Here is a 16,410-nt window from a genome sequence, read left to right as displayed (position 1 = left end):
TATTACATTTTAATTGAAAGGAGTAGTAGTGACAGAGAGAGGGAAGAAGGTACAATGGTAATGGAGTAGATTTTGTGTTTACAGGATGCTGGACCTTAGAAGGAGACTTCATAGACTTCTGTGCCATTTTTGCCTTCCTCTGTTTGAGAAACTTGAGAGATTGTTTGGGAAAAGAGGGGGATGGGAAAATAAAAAGGAGGTAGGCATGAAGAAATAACTCATGCCTGTTGCTTATTGCCTTCATTGTTCTTTGTTGTTCTCTCCTTTTTCTTCAGTGGCACCTGGTTATGAGATGAGCCTCTCCCACTTGTACAGTAATGTAAAAGTACAAGTGATGTGTGAATGGAAAGAGGTTTTATCCCATCTGTTGTCAGCCTGCAAAAATTCTACTGTCTGGATGCATTGAGCAAGATTAATTGAAGGTGTCTTCACACCTGCCATGAGCAGGAACACCTTCCACTAGATCAGGTTGCTTGAAGCACCTTCCTGTCTGGCCTTGAATGCTTCCAGGGATGGGGCAGCCACGACTTCTCTGGGCAACCTGTGCCAGTGCCTCACCACCCTCACTGTAAAGAAATTCTTCCTAATATCTAGTCTAAACCTACCTTTTTGCAGTTTAAAGCCATTCCCCCTTGTCCTATTACTACCTGCTCTTATAAAGAAATCCCTCTCCAGATTTCTTGTAGGATCCTTTTAGGCACTGGAAGGCTGCTCTAAGGTCTCCCCAGAATCTTCTCATCTCCAGGCTAAACAAGCCCAACTCTCTCAGCCTGTCTTCATAGGAGAGGTGCTGCAGTCCTCTGATCATCTTCATGTCCCTTCTCTGGACTTGCTTGAGCAGGTCCACGTCCCTGTTGTGTTAGAGGTCTGAATGAGCCGAATGCAGTATTCCAGATAGGGTCTCACGAGAGCATAGTAGAGGGGGAGAATCACCTCCTTTGACCTGCTTGGCTATGCTCCTTGTAATGTAGCCCAGTCGTTGGCCATATTACATTGCAGGCGCACACCACTGACTCATGTTGAGCTTCTCATCAGCTAACACTCCTAAGTCCTTCTCCTCAGGGCTGCTCACAATCCATTTTCCACTTGGCCTGTAGTTGTGCTTAGGATTGCCCTGACCCAGGTGCAAGACTTTGCACTTTGCCTTAAAGGTTTGTACTAGTCCACCTCTGGAGCCTGTCAAGGTCCCTTTGGATGGCATTCCTTCCCTCCAGAGTGTTGACCATACCACACAGTTTGATGTCATCAGCAAACTTGCTGAGGTGTACTCAGTCCCACTGTCTGTGTGGCTGACAAAGATGTTAAAACAGAGCTAGTCCCAGTACTGACCCCTGAGAAACGTTACTCATTACTGATCTCCGCTTGGACATTAAACCATTGACCACAACTCTTTGAGTGTGACCATTCAGCCAATAGCTACTTTGCTAGCCAGGTTGCAGAATGAATTATTTTTTATCATCAATTCAACAATAAGAGATTCCTTTGTTGACTTTCTGTTTTAAAGATGATTGAAAAGGATTTGTTAATTGTCAGAACATCTCAGACCTAAACTTTCTCTTCTAGAGAGGAAAAAGTGCCTATCTCACTCCAGCACTAGATCCTCTCTAGAAGACAAGGTTTAGATCTGGGATGTGTGCTAATCTTTGCCACTTAATAGGAGTCATGTTACTTTTATAAAAATTGTCTCTGTTCTCCTTTATCTTCATATCTCCCTGTATTACAACCAGAGAATGATAGAGATTAGGAGGAACCTCTGAATGTCATATAGTCTCATACCTTGCTCAAAGCACAGTGAATTAGAGCAGGTCATTTAGGGCTTTTTCTAGTCCAGTTTTGAGTATTTCACAACTTCTTGAAAGCTCATTCCTGTGTCTGGATACATGGATCCTAACCTCTTTTTCCACCTTGTGCTTAACAGGTTATTGTGGTACCATGATCATTGAAGATGAGGATGCTGCAATTGGTTTAACACTTGATGATACTAAGCCTGATGGCAGCTTTCCTGCCATAATAGGGTAAATGACAAAGAAAGTGTCTAGATTTTTCTGTTTATTTGGTGGGGTTTTTTGATTTGTTATGTTTTGTTTGTTTGTTGTTTGGTTGGTTGTTGGTTGGTTTTTTTTTCATTATGTCTTAGAGACAACAATTGAAATGGAAAACTGCTGCTTTTGAAGGGAAATACTTCAAAATAGTTGAAGGGTTTAGTTTCTCAAGGGTGGTGAATATGTGGTGAATATGGCTTTTTTCTTTCAAATAAAGTTCTCTCTTATTTAATTGAAAAAAAATCTGCTTTTTCTCACTGTTATGTTTTGCCTTTTCATGTGGCAAAGTAAAAAATTGGAGAAGAGAAATGAGGAAAAAATATTATGATTGCAGAAATATAAAGTTTTCTCCAAATATTTTGCCTTCCCTGAATTTTCCAGTTCTTTAGATGAAAGTTTGTTTTCTGGAATTATATTTTGTTTTGTTTTATGTTTTCTAACAGCCAGACGCTTTACCTGTTGTTGCTATATGCCTGCCCCACTGCTGTATAAAATTAAGGTTACTGGGAAACAGCTCATACAGATATTCTAACCTGAATCTCAGATGGTTCTTTCCACACTGAGTCCTACAAGCAGCAGGCAGAAATATAACATTATCCAAAATACCCATTTCCCCTCTCTGCAAAAAGTCCCTAAAGCTAATACTATGAATGACACCATCCCATCATAAGGTATCGGCATTTTAAATAGTTCAGGAAACGTAACATAATGGAAATAAATTGTTTGTGGTCTTCCTATAGCTTCATCCTTGCTCGGAAGTGTAGAAGACTGACAGGTCTCACAAAAGAAGAAAGGTAGGTACAAACGCTGGAGATCTTTGTGGACTGTGAGTCAGAATGTTGTTATAAATGACCAGAGCAGGAATAAAATGCCCCGATTTGAAGGAAGTTGTCTGTAACCTTGTGACAGTAGGCAGACATACCACTAAGCGAGAAGTTACCTTAGCTGGTTTTGGGTTAAGTTCTGGTTCTCACTTTTCAGCAGAGGTTCTCTGTTTATGTGACTCTAGCAAAAGAATGGTTCAAAGCTGCTGAATTTGAAAGTAATGTAGATACTCCGCTGTCCTCACGGGAAAGTGTCCAGGGCCAACCTCTTTCTACCCCAGTGTTATCTCTCTGGCTTCCTGCAAGTGCGCTGAGCTCTTGAAAGCTTATCAGAAGGGACATGTTTGGCCACTGTGCTTGATTTCTTTTCTGATCACCCTTGAGGGTCCTTTCAACATCTGTATTGTAGTGCAGCCTTGAGGCTGCTATAGCTGCTGTGAATGAGATCTCAGCATTGTGAAGGGGTCAAAAAGCTACCTCCATCTCTCCACCTTTAGTTTGGGAAAAAAGTGCCCTTCAGACACAGATGAAGGTCTTTTTTACTGTCTTCTTGAAACAAATCTCTGCATACATTAGTGCTTTTTGGTTTATTACTGAAACGGAATTTACAAAGTAATGAGATTTTTCCATCACACTGATTCACAGTGTCTGATGAAATTAAAGCTACAAATAGAAAGTGTGTATATGAGGAGAGCCTTATTTGGACATGGAGAAAATTAATTTGTTTTTAAAGCCACAAGGAATATTATGTCCAAGTAAACATTATTATGGTAATTACTAGTCTAACTAGAGAAGATGTAGTCATCTCAGTCTAGTTTTGCAGGTACCCTGGCAGCCTGTGAATAATGAGCCTAAATGGGGCTGTTAATGTCCCAGTCTTTTCAAATGACAGCCTGGTACCACAAAGCATTTTTAATTTTGGCAGGAATGGACAAGGCAGCCTTTTACTCAGCACTCAGGTTTTGAGACAGACCGCCAGCAGGTGACCAATGACAAAAACAGTGTAGTAATCTGAAATTCAGTGTGCCCAGCATTTTTAACCATCATAAACATCAAATGGTATCTTAATCTGTGTGTCAATGCACTAGATGTAACCAAGCATTTGCACTATTTAAGAATGGCTTCTCTTTCTGTGAAATGAAGTGCTATCCTGTTTTTGAGGCATCACGAAGGAAAGGTTGCTTTTCTCTAGACATTAAAAGTATTAGCACAATTATCTGACTCTGCTGCTGCCTACAGCCAAGTTTTAAACAAAAAGAGTTTAAACTCTTGTCTTTGGGGGAATAAACTTCAGACTAGGAAAGACTTTGCTTTGGTAAAGAATGGTTATAAAATATGCTTGGGTTGGTATCTGATAGACGGTACGCTGGTGCAGGGGTACCTCTCTGATTCCTGCAGTCTTGGCCACAGCCAATCAAGTCAGGAACCTTGTGTGCTGCACTGCAGCTACTTTCCTGCACATGAGCACAAGTCTCCTTCAGTGGTAAATCAGGGTCCAGGAGAAGGCATAACTTGAACCTGGACCTTCTACCAACATACATGCAGGGTGTAACCAGTTTGTGTTTTTTATACTGGGACTACGGTGCTCACAAAAGAGGGGTCTCTTCTGAGGACAGGCTTCTTGTGGTATGCTATAGAGGATGCATCTTGCTGAGATGCTGTGCTCACCTATCAGCACAAGTTGGGCTCTCCTTTTATCACACTGATGACAGGGTAAGTTTTTTGGAAATCCTTGGATATGAAGAATAGGGTGTAGAGTCCATGCAACTATCCTAAATCATGACTGAGAATGGCTGTTCTGGGAGGGGATGAAAGATGTTTTAGAGCCTAAACCAGACTGAAAGGAGTAAAACTCACTGCTGCCTTCCAGCTGATCTTCACAGGCCAGGTGCCAATGAGTATTTTCAGTGGTCAGATTGTGCCCTACATTTCATAGCTGTGCAATGAAGGTGGTGGCATTGCACACTGCCATGGAATAAGAGACCAGGAAGAAGAATTGTCTGTCTGTGTGTGCATTTCTTCCACACCAGGCACAGTGTAACTCTCAACAGGACCTACCTAGGTAGCTCCAGGCATAACATTCTTCTTACTTAGTGCTGGTGGCAATTTCACAGCTGAGCCTGGAGCCAAGAAATAAGGATTTAACCTCTGTGTATTCCATATGTTCTATGCTAGCATTAATCATAAATGCATAAATAAGTATTTATTTAAACTGTTCTAGGACAAATAGCACAGATGTTGCAGAAACACCAGCTCATCTGCAAGGATTGTTCTTGTTAGGGGAAATGTCCTCAGTGATAGATTAATGTTGGTACGATTCAATCCTTTAGATACTGCTTTTCTCTGTTTTCTTTTTTCCTTTTTCCTTCCTTCTTATATTTTTTATTAATTTTTCTGTTAAATAATACCTTATTCATGAATAATTTTTTCAAGGTTGAAATTTCTTAAAAGTCCAAAGATGCCCTTGACCTGAAGCTTAACGTTTTCTTTTGTATTGCTGTCTTTATCTATGTGAGCAATGTACTTACCAAACAGTGGTGCATTTGCACCTTCTTGGAGTCCTGCAGTTGGCTGTACATGAGAATCCCTACTTAAATGAGAAATCTACCTATTTCTCTGGTATGCCATTTCCAGGCTCCCTGGAGGGTCTGCAAGTCACGTGTGGGAAAAAGGTAGAGCACAGCCAGATCTAGAGGCATCCATCTCACCCTTGTTGTAGTGCTGGGAGGAGAAGAAGCATATGGGTCCCAGGGTAATAACCCGCTTTCCTGTGGAGCCCTGTGGTATTACTGACCTGCCTGAAAGCAGGAGCGGGTGGGCATATTGGAGAGGTGGCAGGCAGACCTCAGCAGAGGCTTTACTAGCTCGTGCTATTGAAGTGGCTTTAGTCTGTTCAGACACAACATGGTCAGTGCCGGTAGCTTTCAGTGTGCGGTGGTCATCATCGAGAGATGGAGGAACTGTTCCCTTTTATGATGGCTGTTGCTGGATTCATGTCACCCCTGACTGCAGAGGGATGTTCATATATAGAGATTGTATATATGTTCATATATAATAGATCCTATAACTCTCCAAGCCCACCTGGCCAGTCACTGTGTCACCATGAATTTCTGTTTCTGGAGCAGGCTGACCCTTGTCCTCCACTTCCTTCCACTCTGTTGCTGCTGGGCTTGACATATGCCAGCGGTTAAATCATCCGAGGGCCATGGCTCTTCCTGAACTGTAGCAGCCTTTGTCTTCTTGCTCAAGCCCCCACCTGCAAAGGAGGACCTCCAGGTCTTCTTGGTTTGGTTGGTTGTTTGTTTTTTTTTTTGACCCTCATCCCTTTTCTATAGCACTCTTTCGAGTTCAGCTGCTCACAGGTGTAACTGGCCTCCTGTATAGCTGGGTTGTTTCATACCGCAGTATAGATATGGCTTCCTCATATACTGATATAGCTGCAAATGTAGCTCATACAGTTACAGAGGTGAGACTGTTCTATTTCTCTGCCCAGCATGGCTATCTGTGGAGCACAGGATTTGCTTCCAGAAGCAAGCTTCTTTACAGCATTGTGTTTGCATGTTTGATTCTCGTAATTGTTAACTTTCATTTCATCTTCGTCTTCTCGTGTTTGGTATTTGGTGCAGTGCAGTAAAACAGTAAGACCCAAAAGCTTGTAAGAAAAACTTAATTGCACTTGGGATTTGCTACAGAATGAAGTAGATTCATGGGTTTATAGACTCATAAACAAAAACAGCAGGAAAGTTTCTACATACCGAAATAAAGTACTAATACCCTGAGAGTCTCAGTCTATCAATACCTGCATCTTTATATGAACAGACCATGAGTTAGACTATGTGCCAAGACAGAAAAGTGCAATGACTTACTACTTCCTTTTCCTTACAGCCTGGAGGATCTTTGGGTAATGATTGCATTTAAGGTAACAACTTACTTTGCAGCCAGTAAGCAGCAGAGGAGTTTGAGTATGTTATTTCTAGTGATCCAAAGGCTGACCAATTAGGATAGATATCAAAAAGCTGGAAACTCAAGTTCAAGCGATATTAATATTTATTCTTTTGCAGTTAGGATGTATTAGAAGTGGTTGGTTTTGTCTTTCCTCACATAGAAGTCTTCTGCTGCTTTTCTTTTGCAGGAAGACAAGGCTTTGTGAGCTCTATGCAAAGGTTCTGGGATCAGATGAAGCTCTACATGTAAGTACAAAATCAAAACCACGGTGTCAGACTCCTTGAGGTAGGGAAGAGCAGAATAAAGCTGAAAACAGCAGTGCCCTTGAACAGTCCTGTGTAGTGTTTTGGAAAAGATACCTGCTATGGGAGTACTTGCTACACATTATAGATGAATGGAGAGAAGGTTATGGCAATCTTTGGGTTGTGTTTGATGAGGAGGATAAGAATGAGTTTATGAAACAGTTAAAAGGCAGGTATGTTCTTGTCCATCTTCATCTGTGTCATTCACAGTGCTTATCACCATACATCTCAACTGTTCTCAGATGTGACAGGCTTGCCTTTCCCTCAGTCATAATGTTTGATCATAATGTTTCTTCTCTCTTTCTAGTTGCTAAGATCCATTCCTGCATGTGCTGTTTGCTTTGTGTGTTGGCTTTTTTTTCAGTTGGGTGGTTAGTTTTGCTTGTTTTGGTTTTTGTTTGGGTTTTGGTTTTTTTCCCACTTTGCCTTCTCTTCCGTGTAATGGTAAATATAAATAACTGATAGGATTTGTGTGAACACTTGGTTTATGTGATTAATGTAATTTTTCCTTTAAGAGCAATTTTACACAAGTTAAATGTTGTAGACACCAATCTCAAGATTACATTATTTAAAACACAAAGATATTGCACGTAAAACCATACAAATGCCATTCATGTCATTTTTAGCAGTATGTATTTATATCCAGTGTACATATTACAAGTATTATACCTTTGTATACAAGAGGTTAATTTTGCTTTGTGTGTCTCAAAGCATAAATTTGTGCTCAAAGCATACATTCACACTGACAGTTTAAGAGGATTATGTCCTACAGTAGCCAGATTAGCCAGCTTTTTAAAAAAAATAGCTGGCAGTGTCTAAAATTAAGGCCTTTTTATGTCGAATCCATGTCACATTAAAAGATTTGTTAAATGTGCTCCTCTTGTCAGACATTGACATGCAACAAATCATAAGCTATTCTTCTCTGCTGTCTCCTCAATTCTTTTATTAGCTTCCTCAGGACTTTGTCCTTTCCTTGAGTGAATTAATCTCTGTTTTACAGCCAGTACATTATGAAGAGAAGAACTGGTGTGAAGAGCAGTACTCTGGGGGCTGCTACACAGCCTACTTCCCACCAGGCATAATGACTCAGTATGGAAGGTATAGTGTCTATTTATAGTGGGCTTTGGAGTAATATGATAAGACCAAGTTAATAAATATCCTCAGAAAGGGTCATAAATCCTCTGTCACTGTTCACTTTATATCTTTAAGATCACTGGGGAATATTTTAAATAGATATTATAGTCACTTGTGTCAGTTGGTCTTTATGATGGATGATTACAGTATCATTAGGGGTTTTATTGACTTCTGTTATTTAGTAAATACAGATGAGTAGGAATAGAGCTAGAAAGCTTTCACAATCTGTTTATAAAATTAGTTTTGGATATTTGAGATTAGCATTACTATTTTTGGCATACCTTTAGTTGTATTTTGTAAATACTGACAGTTAATTCTCGCCAACATTCACAGTAATAAGTGATTTCTTTTGACTGTTCCTTTCCTGTTAGTAGTTAAGGCTTAATATAGTAATCTGTGTGCCATTGTATACAGTTCTCTCTGACACAAGTTTTTACATGAAAATAAGATTTACCAAAAAAAGCAAAAAAAAGGCTTACTGGTCAGACTGGTTATCAGGTTCAGATACATAGCTTTTAATGTGATGGCATAGCCCTACTTTTGAGGTATAAGTTTGCACAATTTAAAAAGAACTGAAAGCAATAAAGCTGTTGTAACAAAGATCATATGGAGGCCTTAGTATTTAAAGTAATTGCAAATTCTAGCAAAAATAGAGGAAAAAATCAAAACAATAATAAACACCTTGTTTAATTAATTACTTATTTAAATATTATTTCCTTATTGCTTTTAGATATTGTGGGGATGTAATTCAGAGTGCTACACTGTGCCACTACTGCCTAACATTAGTATTTATGATGCTAGCTAAAATTAAGAGATAGAATAAGTCTCAAACTAGTTGTCCTTTACACATATCAGCAATGTAAATGTTTAGAAAATACGAACACTAGTGTGTTTGTTGTAAGAAATGAAATGCAACACAGACTCCTCCTCCAGCTCAACTCATCCAAAGTTACTCTAAGAGCTTGCTGTTACTTAAACAACTTTTATTCTAATATTAACCCACGGATTTCAGTTATCTGTCCTGATAATGGCTGATATGGTTTACTGCTTGTCCCCCTCCAGGATTATTCGGCAGCCAGTTGGTAGGATCTATTTTGCTGGCACAGAGACCGCTACAGAGTGGAGTGGATACATGGAGGGGGCTGTGCAGGCTGGAGAAAGAGCAGCCAGAGAGGTACAAATGCAAGCATAAACCAGGGGGAACTGTCAAATATCCTATGGAAAATGAAAGATCTTCTGGTTGGAGGTGAAATGGGAGCTGAATATTGACAGATTCAGGTGTTCTGAAATCTCGATGCAAATCCTTGTGAAGGGGACAGACTTCAAAAAGGATGAAGGTTTTCCTGAGTGCAAATCAGTGATCTGGAATGCTTAAGAAGGGCTTTGGTTGTTTCATCACTCTTTTCTGCTTCCAGGGATTAAATCTTTCTTTAATAGAACAATCCCAAATTCTCACTGAGTCTTTTTTTTTTTTTTTCCCCCAAAATGGGCACTTTGTTAGTCACTGTATTGAGCTATCGTGGCTCTTAGCCTCATTAGGAACCGCTCAGTTCTGCAGCTCTGCACACCACAATAGTCCCTTCCTCAATTGTTTCCAAGAATACCATTGACACTGACATACCATTGAGACAGCCTTGCATAAAGTCATCAAACAAGGACTTAAATATTTTGCTTCTGAGAAAATGTCAATTCCTCGAGTATTCTCAGGAATATTACAGTTTATGGTGCAGCTAAAGAAATTCCATCTTTGTTTTATGAAGTGAAGGGAATCTTGTGGCAAAAAAACTACAATAGTGGAACAGAAATTAGCTTGAAAGGGAACTGGAGAGTATGTCTCGCCCATACCCCTGCCCCAAAAGACAGGGATCAATTGTCCCACGTGTGAAGGTACATAACCTGTCTCTGAAACCTCCAGAGGTAGTGCTTCTCAACGTCTCTAATGTGCAGACATTACAGCAGAACCTCCACAGGCCTCAGCAGAGAAGTTTGCAACTGAGCTTGGTTGCTAAAAATATTTTCCTTTCCTCGATTACTTGTGAAAGGAAAATATGTTTAAAATCTGGTGCAAGGGTGTTTCTCACTCTCCTGTATTGAAAAATTGATGGGGTCCATGAATCTTGTCTAGAATAAAAGCATATCATAAAAGATGGCAAATTGTAAATCTACAAGTGCCTGGAGTAGAAAAAACAGTATTTCATAAACTTCCTTTTTATTTTACTGCAGAAGAAGTTAATTTTGCTGTCTTCCATAACTAAATTCAGATAATTCTTGCTATCCTACTGCTCTCTGGCATCTTTGATACTTTGAATTTTCCCTTGTGAAAGTTCTCTTTTTTAGTCTTGCTCTTCTCTGAATGAAAGTGGTAGTCTGTCATCACTCACAGGCTTCTGTTCCTCTCCCTATCTCATGGTGAAATTTGTAAAACAAGCTAATCCTGTTTATATAGCTTGCCCATGCTGTAGCTGCTTTATGCATGGTCAGGTTGGATGGGGCTTTGCGCAACCTGGTCTAATGGAAGGTGTCGCTGCCCATGGCAGGGAGATTGGAACTGGATGATTTTTAAAGTCCCTTTCAACACAAGCCATTCTATGATTCTGTGTTCTATGCCTCACTTTGCCAGGAGTATATACTTAACTCTCAGTCACTAGTTCCCTATGCTACTAGTCAAATTCCAGTATCTTGCATAGACTAACTAAGCATAGTGAGATTTTTCTTTTACTGTTTCTATTTTCCACTAGAAGGAGTGTCTTATTAAATATCAGGCGTCCCCACAAATGAGTTGTACAAAGGTTAAGTCTTCTAAAACTTGAATACACAATGATGTTTGTGCTCAATTGTTCTCTTCATCTTGCCATTTTAAAACAAAAATTGAAGCCAGCTCTTTTTCCCATCCATCAGAAGATGAATACTTACTAGGGAATGTTATTTATTTGCAGATACTGTTTGCTATGAGGAGAATCCCAGAGAGTGAAATTTGGAAGCCAGAACCTGAATCAATTGTAAGTCTTTCTGTAGATTAATTGGATTATTTTTTCATGCAGTTTTTGCTGATGAGATAAAATTTTGATGGCCATTTTTATTTAATTTCACTGTATCAAAGCCATCATAAACTTTTATTTACTCACCAAAACTGCCCTTCCCTAAACAGGAGCATACTAGAAACTCAAACAGGGCGCCCATTTGACAGCTCTGTAACACAAGATTGGAAAGAACTACACTTTTAACCAGGCTATGAAACCTTTCCATGTGTCTCCTCTTCTTCCCGTTAACTGAGCAGAAAATTTTGATACAGCATACTTCTTGATAACATGAACTACTTCAATCCAGTTTTGCTTCTGCCACAAGAATCTCTATTTACACCTTACCTCTCACAGTGGACATACTGTTATGTTGATAATGGATGCTTTTCCCACAGGATGTTCCAGCTTTGCCCATCACTACAACCTTCTGGGAGAGGAACTTGCCATCTGTGCCAGGACTGCTAAAGCTGATTGGATTTTCCACTTTCTTCACCTTTGTGACTGCAGCTGGGTTATTTGCCTGTAAAAAGGGATTGCTAGTTCGAAACTGAAAAAGGTGCCAGTGCAAAGCCTCACACTTGAGCAGTTTTCGGGTTTTTCAGAGGTTTTTTGTTGTTTTTTTTTGGCATGTACTTCCCTGTCTCAAAAATCAGATCCAGACTGGGGAAAATAAGGCAGTAGAGGGAAGAGGCTGAAGGGAAGGGGTAAAGGAAGGGGATTCAAAAAGAGCCCCTTGAATTCAGGTCTGCTTCTGGCAGCTCCTTTTTGGTTGTTGAATTTGTAGGATACCGTGTCAAGTGTTATCACCTTGAGGTTTTTATCCATGTCTCAGAACAGAAGTGACAAAAATCTTCTCTAAAGCCTGTTCTGGTGAGACTTCCAGTTGTTTTTACACATATACCTGAATCAGACCCTGAACTCCGAGTCTTCACAGGCCCTCCCATCTCTAGTTGTAAACAAAGAATTTCTGCCTTCCTGTGTGGTAGACTGAGAAAAGAAATCCAGAGCTTAAAGAATAATAAAGTAGATCATGCAGATTGCATGGATCTTTTGTAAGGATCTTTTTAATGTTTTTACTTTTCCACCCCTATATCCAGAGCCCAGGCAGCACCTAACAGACAAGTGAGGCTAAATTTGTCCATCCAAATTATTCAAGTGTGACCATAGGTTGTTGGCATATCTGACGGCATGTTTGTCCTACAGTGACTTCAACAACGTTTTGACTGCCTTTGGCAATGTGGTTGAATTTTAGGCTCCACAGCTTTGATCATAGTGCAGGATTGAATCTCTTCTGCGTAGCAAATTGGCAGGCTTCAGACAACAGCTGATATGTGCAGCAGTATGGCAGACCAGGCTGTTGGACCTAAGAGTGCCAATGTACTGATACAAGCTTTCAAATCTTTTTTGCCCTGTCTGACATCTCTTTGCTACCAGACTCCTCCTTTTAGCTCCCTAAATTGCTGCAAGTTAACAATAGAACAAATTAACCTCTGCCTACCCCAAGAAGTTTTAAAGATCTCCATTAAAAACCTCTTTTACATATATTTTTTCTTGCCACCTTCCTTTCTTTTGTCTACTTAAATTTACTTTGAACACCTTGAGGCTGTCTCTTGCCTGGTAGGACACAATGGACTTCAAAATCTAATGTGAGCATCAAAGCAATTCAACAAAAACCTCAACATCACTGCTACCCAATGCTTGCTTCATGCTGAACACTGCTTAGCTGATTCAGAGCTTCAGTCTCTCCTAGCAACCATATTGATGGGATTAGCACTTCCACTTCTGCCTGCTGTGCTGCGTTATACTGACTCTGCACCTTTGGCAACTAATGAAAGACATAAATGATAGAGAGATCAGAGAACCATGGAAAGGATAGTCACATGAAAGTGCTCTGCCCTCCCTAGCTTGGTACCTTTCAAGCAATGTAAAAAAAGAATAGGAAAGAGAGGGGGAACCCCAACCACATAACCTTATATACCTGCCTGTAAACATGACTCTACCTTGTTCCCAGTATTTCTGCTGGTTTACAGCTGCACAAATATAGCTGAGAACAGGATTGGGTGCACATGAAGTCTGAGATGCCTGTGAGCCTGTTTGCTGCACTTGTCCCTTCAATCAGTGCTGATTTATATGTAAAATATTACATTGTAGTAGAAAGCCATGGAGGGAATTACAATAATATATTTAGCAATTAGTGTGAGCAGAAGGTAGAGGAATTGTATCACTAGTCTCAGGCAGACTTTTTGGGCTATGATCGGATCTTACTTGTACAGAGAGGTACTTCATTCTCCAAACAGTCCCACAGAAATCCACTGAACCACTTATAAAGCTGTAATATTTGTTAGCAGCACATCAGTTTCTGGCCCTTAGGTTTCATTTTTTTTAACTTGATGTGCCATTTAAAAATCTTGTAGCAGCAGCTTGGGTTTTATCACAAATGAATATCCTCATAACAACCTTTTAAAATGCATAGGGGAACTTTTCAGACATAAAGATCTTTAAGGCAGAAGAACAGTGCAGCAGTGTACATATGGCCTTTCTCATTGTATCACATAGAGCAGCAATTGGCTGGGACATTTGCCTACCACAAAGTGCTTCTATATGGCTTTCTCTCTGTAATTTATTTACTAAATGAATTAGGAACTGAAAGCTGAATGGGTAAGTTCAGAGCTTTTGTAACTCAGACAATTCTCGGGCCAAAAATAAACACAGGAACCTAAATTTGGGAAGATAGTTTTAAAGTGTTGGCCCAATATTTGTAAGTGCTAGACAGTGAATACATACTTAACATATAAAGAACTGCCGCATTTGCAGATGATTTCTCTGCCAAAACTGTTCGGAATTCAAGTCGTGCTTCTGCCCTAGAAATAGTCTCTAAAGGGGAGCAAATTCATGAAAGTAATGAGGATAAACTGGTTTTATTCGCATCTGATATGTGTAATTCTTTTCTTTGCTCCTGAATCTGGCAGAGGTTTTTCCCAGTCTAACAAGACAATGTTGTGTGCCATGAGGGCAGAAAAATCAAGGAAAAAAAAGAAGTTAATTATAGTTAGAACTGAACTGAATCACAACCAAAGCTTTTAATGAGAAATAAAATGTATATGAACCTTTCTTAATCTTAGTTTCAAAGTGAACAAAAATAGAAAAAAAAAAACAAAACACAGACATTTCTTCTGTTATTCTGCTGCAACTAAAAGTATATGCAACTTAAATTCTCAAATTAAATTTGGATTCCCTGAGATTTCTAGCCAAATCTGATGGAGCTGGGAGTTCCAAATTGCAACATCTGTATTAGCACTCAGAAGTCTCTGTCTTCCTTCATTCCAGACTGCCAAAGCCTTAGCCTTACCTCTCTTTGTATTTACAGCTGTGTCTTGCTGTGATGATGCTGTGGAGCTTATCGCCACCATGGGATTAAAAAGAAGGATTTGCTGCTGCTTTCTCGGCATCTTCCACATAAAAGGAATATATGGCACTTCGTGCATGTGGATGCCAGTGTGATGAGAACATTGATAAATGTACGTAGAGAATCAAGATGCTTCCCCATGGGTGGAGGGAAGTGTTAGCAGTGGCTTGCATTTTTTGAAATTCCTTTGTGCCAACCCTTCAAAGAGAGGAATGAAGTCTGGTTTAATGGGTAACCAGTCATGATATATTATTAATTTCTTAACATGTTTGATGAGAAATCTGCTGTCATGAAAGTTCCAGCTGTTTACCAGCTTCATAAAATGTATTATAGAACAACCATGGAAATAATCGTATTGTCTCTTATGAACTGATTTGTGTTATCATGCATATTTTGTAAGGCTCTTAGGAGTTCTGATAGCAACTGTATATCACAAGGAATGTTGGGTAATGGCATGAAAATCTGTGTTAACCAAAGTGCTTGAAAGCTAACTGTATGAACTACAATAACAAGGAGGTGAGAGATCTGAGGCAGCCCCTTGTCTTTCCTTTAACTACTGTGGTTTTTTTCTCAATACTGATTTTGACTCCAAATAGCACATCTACTGTCAGTACAACAGTAGATGTTTGTAAAAGATGTATTAATTACAATTAAGTATATGCCTGAGCATTGTCCATCACTGAAACCCAAGGTCTGGAATCGCTTTTGTGGGACTGTTGTTTCACTAAGGTAAAATTTACAAAAGTGCAGAAATTTTAGGTTTTTTTTTTTTTTGGAGACATGAAAGAAAAATATTTTTGAGGAAGAGGAAATTGCATGTTCTCCAAAGGTACTTGGGTGCAAAAGGAAGCCAGGGTGAAATGACAACAGATCTGCCCCTGCTCTCAGGCAAGAAGCAAAGCCATTTAAATTGCAGATTGCAAATACTCACAAATAAACCTGACCTGCATTTAAATGAACTAACATTACCTCCCCCATCTCCATGACCTTATGGTCACCTTGATCTTACAATCTGTTATTCAATAGAGATAAAAATGCGACAGCCAAAGCAGTCTTGCTTTCGAAGTATCTCTGCAGTCAAGTTGTTTAGCCGTTGTCATAGGCTGCCGCTTATAGCGTGTCTCCTGTGGTCATGTACAGGTCAGTGTTCAGTGATGCCTGCCTCTGTGTTTTGGAAAAAAAAGAGTGACTTCACTGTGCAGGAATATATATACTGTGTGTGTGATGAATTTGTGCCTTTTATAACTGTAGCATATTCTCAAGTGCCTCTGTGGTGACTGTCTCCCTTGGTTTCCTTCTTAAGCTCCTTTTTCAATAGACTGCAGATATTTTTATCTGACAGCTGTGAACTTTTTTTAACCTTAATTAGAATCAATAAATATTGTCATGTCACACTTACTGTTTGAGGCTTTTCTTTTGTGCATGTTCGTTTTGATTTGGTTGTGATGGTTATTACTTAGTAACACAATATTCTGCATTTCAAACTGAAGCCAGTGAGGTATCTTCAGCTTTTCTCATTTAAGACAGCACTTTAAAGAAGAGGAGAAGGATTAAACAAACCAAATACCCCCCCCCCCCAATAAAAATAATTAAAAAAACAAAACCCAATACCAAACACCCCCCCCCGCAATAATAATTCTTCCTAATGTGTAGATGACCAACTGTCTTACACTTAAAATTAGGTTTTATTGCTGTAGACAGATTTGAAGTGTCCCCAGCATGAACATCCGTCTCACA

At 39.6% G+C, this 16,410-nt stretch overlaps 1 protein-coding gene across 1 annotated transcript in view; it reads left to right on the top strand.

The window, feature by feature from the left end:
- The window catches only part of LOC101871866 (amine oxidase [flavin-containing]), a 53,762-nt gene extending 37,695 nt beyond the window's left edge, over positions 1 to 16,067 (top strand). Inside the window, exons 9-16 of the mRNA XM_031051422.2 lie at positions 1,919 to 2,015; positions 2,783 to 2,836; positions 6,999 to 7,056; positions 8,114 to 8,211; positions 9,310 to 9,421; positions 11,184 to 11,246; positions 11,663 to 11,823; positions 14,635 to 16,067. Of these exons, the coding sequence (XP_030907282.2) occupies positions 1,919 to 2,015; positions 2,783 to 2,836; positions 6,999 to 7,056; positions 8,114 to 8,211; positions 9,310 to 9,421; positions 11,184 to 11,246; positions 11,663 to 11,818 (638 nt within the window). The 3' untranslated portion in view covers positions 11,819 to 11,823; positions 14,635 to 16,067. The remainder of the gene's footprint in view (positions 1 to 1,918; positions 2,016 to 2,782; positions 2,837 to 6,998; positions 7,057 to 8,113; positions 8,212 to 9,309; positions 9,422 to 11,183; positions 11,247 to 11,662; positions 11,824 to 14,634) is intronic.
- The last annotated feature ends 343 nt before the right edge of the window (positions 16,068 to 16,410 follow it).

Source organism: Melopsittacus undulatus, chromosome 2, assembly GCF_012275295.1.
Source record: "Melopsittacus undulatus isolate bMelUnd1 chromosome 2, bMelUnd1.mat.Z, whole genome shotgun sequence".
NCBI lineage: Eukaryota > Metazoa > Chordata > Aves > Psittaciformes > Psittaculidae > Melopsittacus > Melopsittacus undulatus.
The sequence above is the reverse complement of the archived record's forward strand: the minus strand, read 5'-3'. Positions and strand labels throughout refer to the sequence as shown.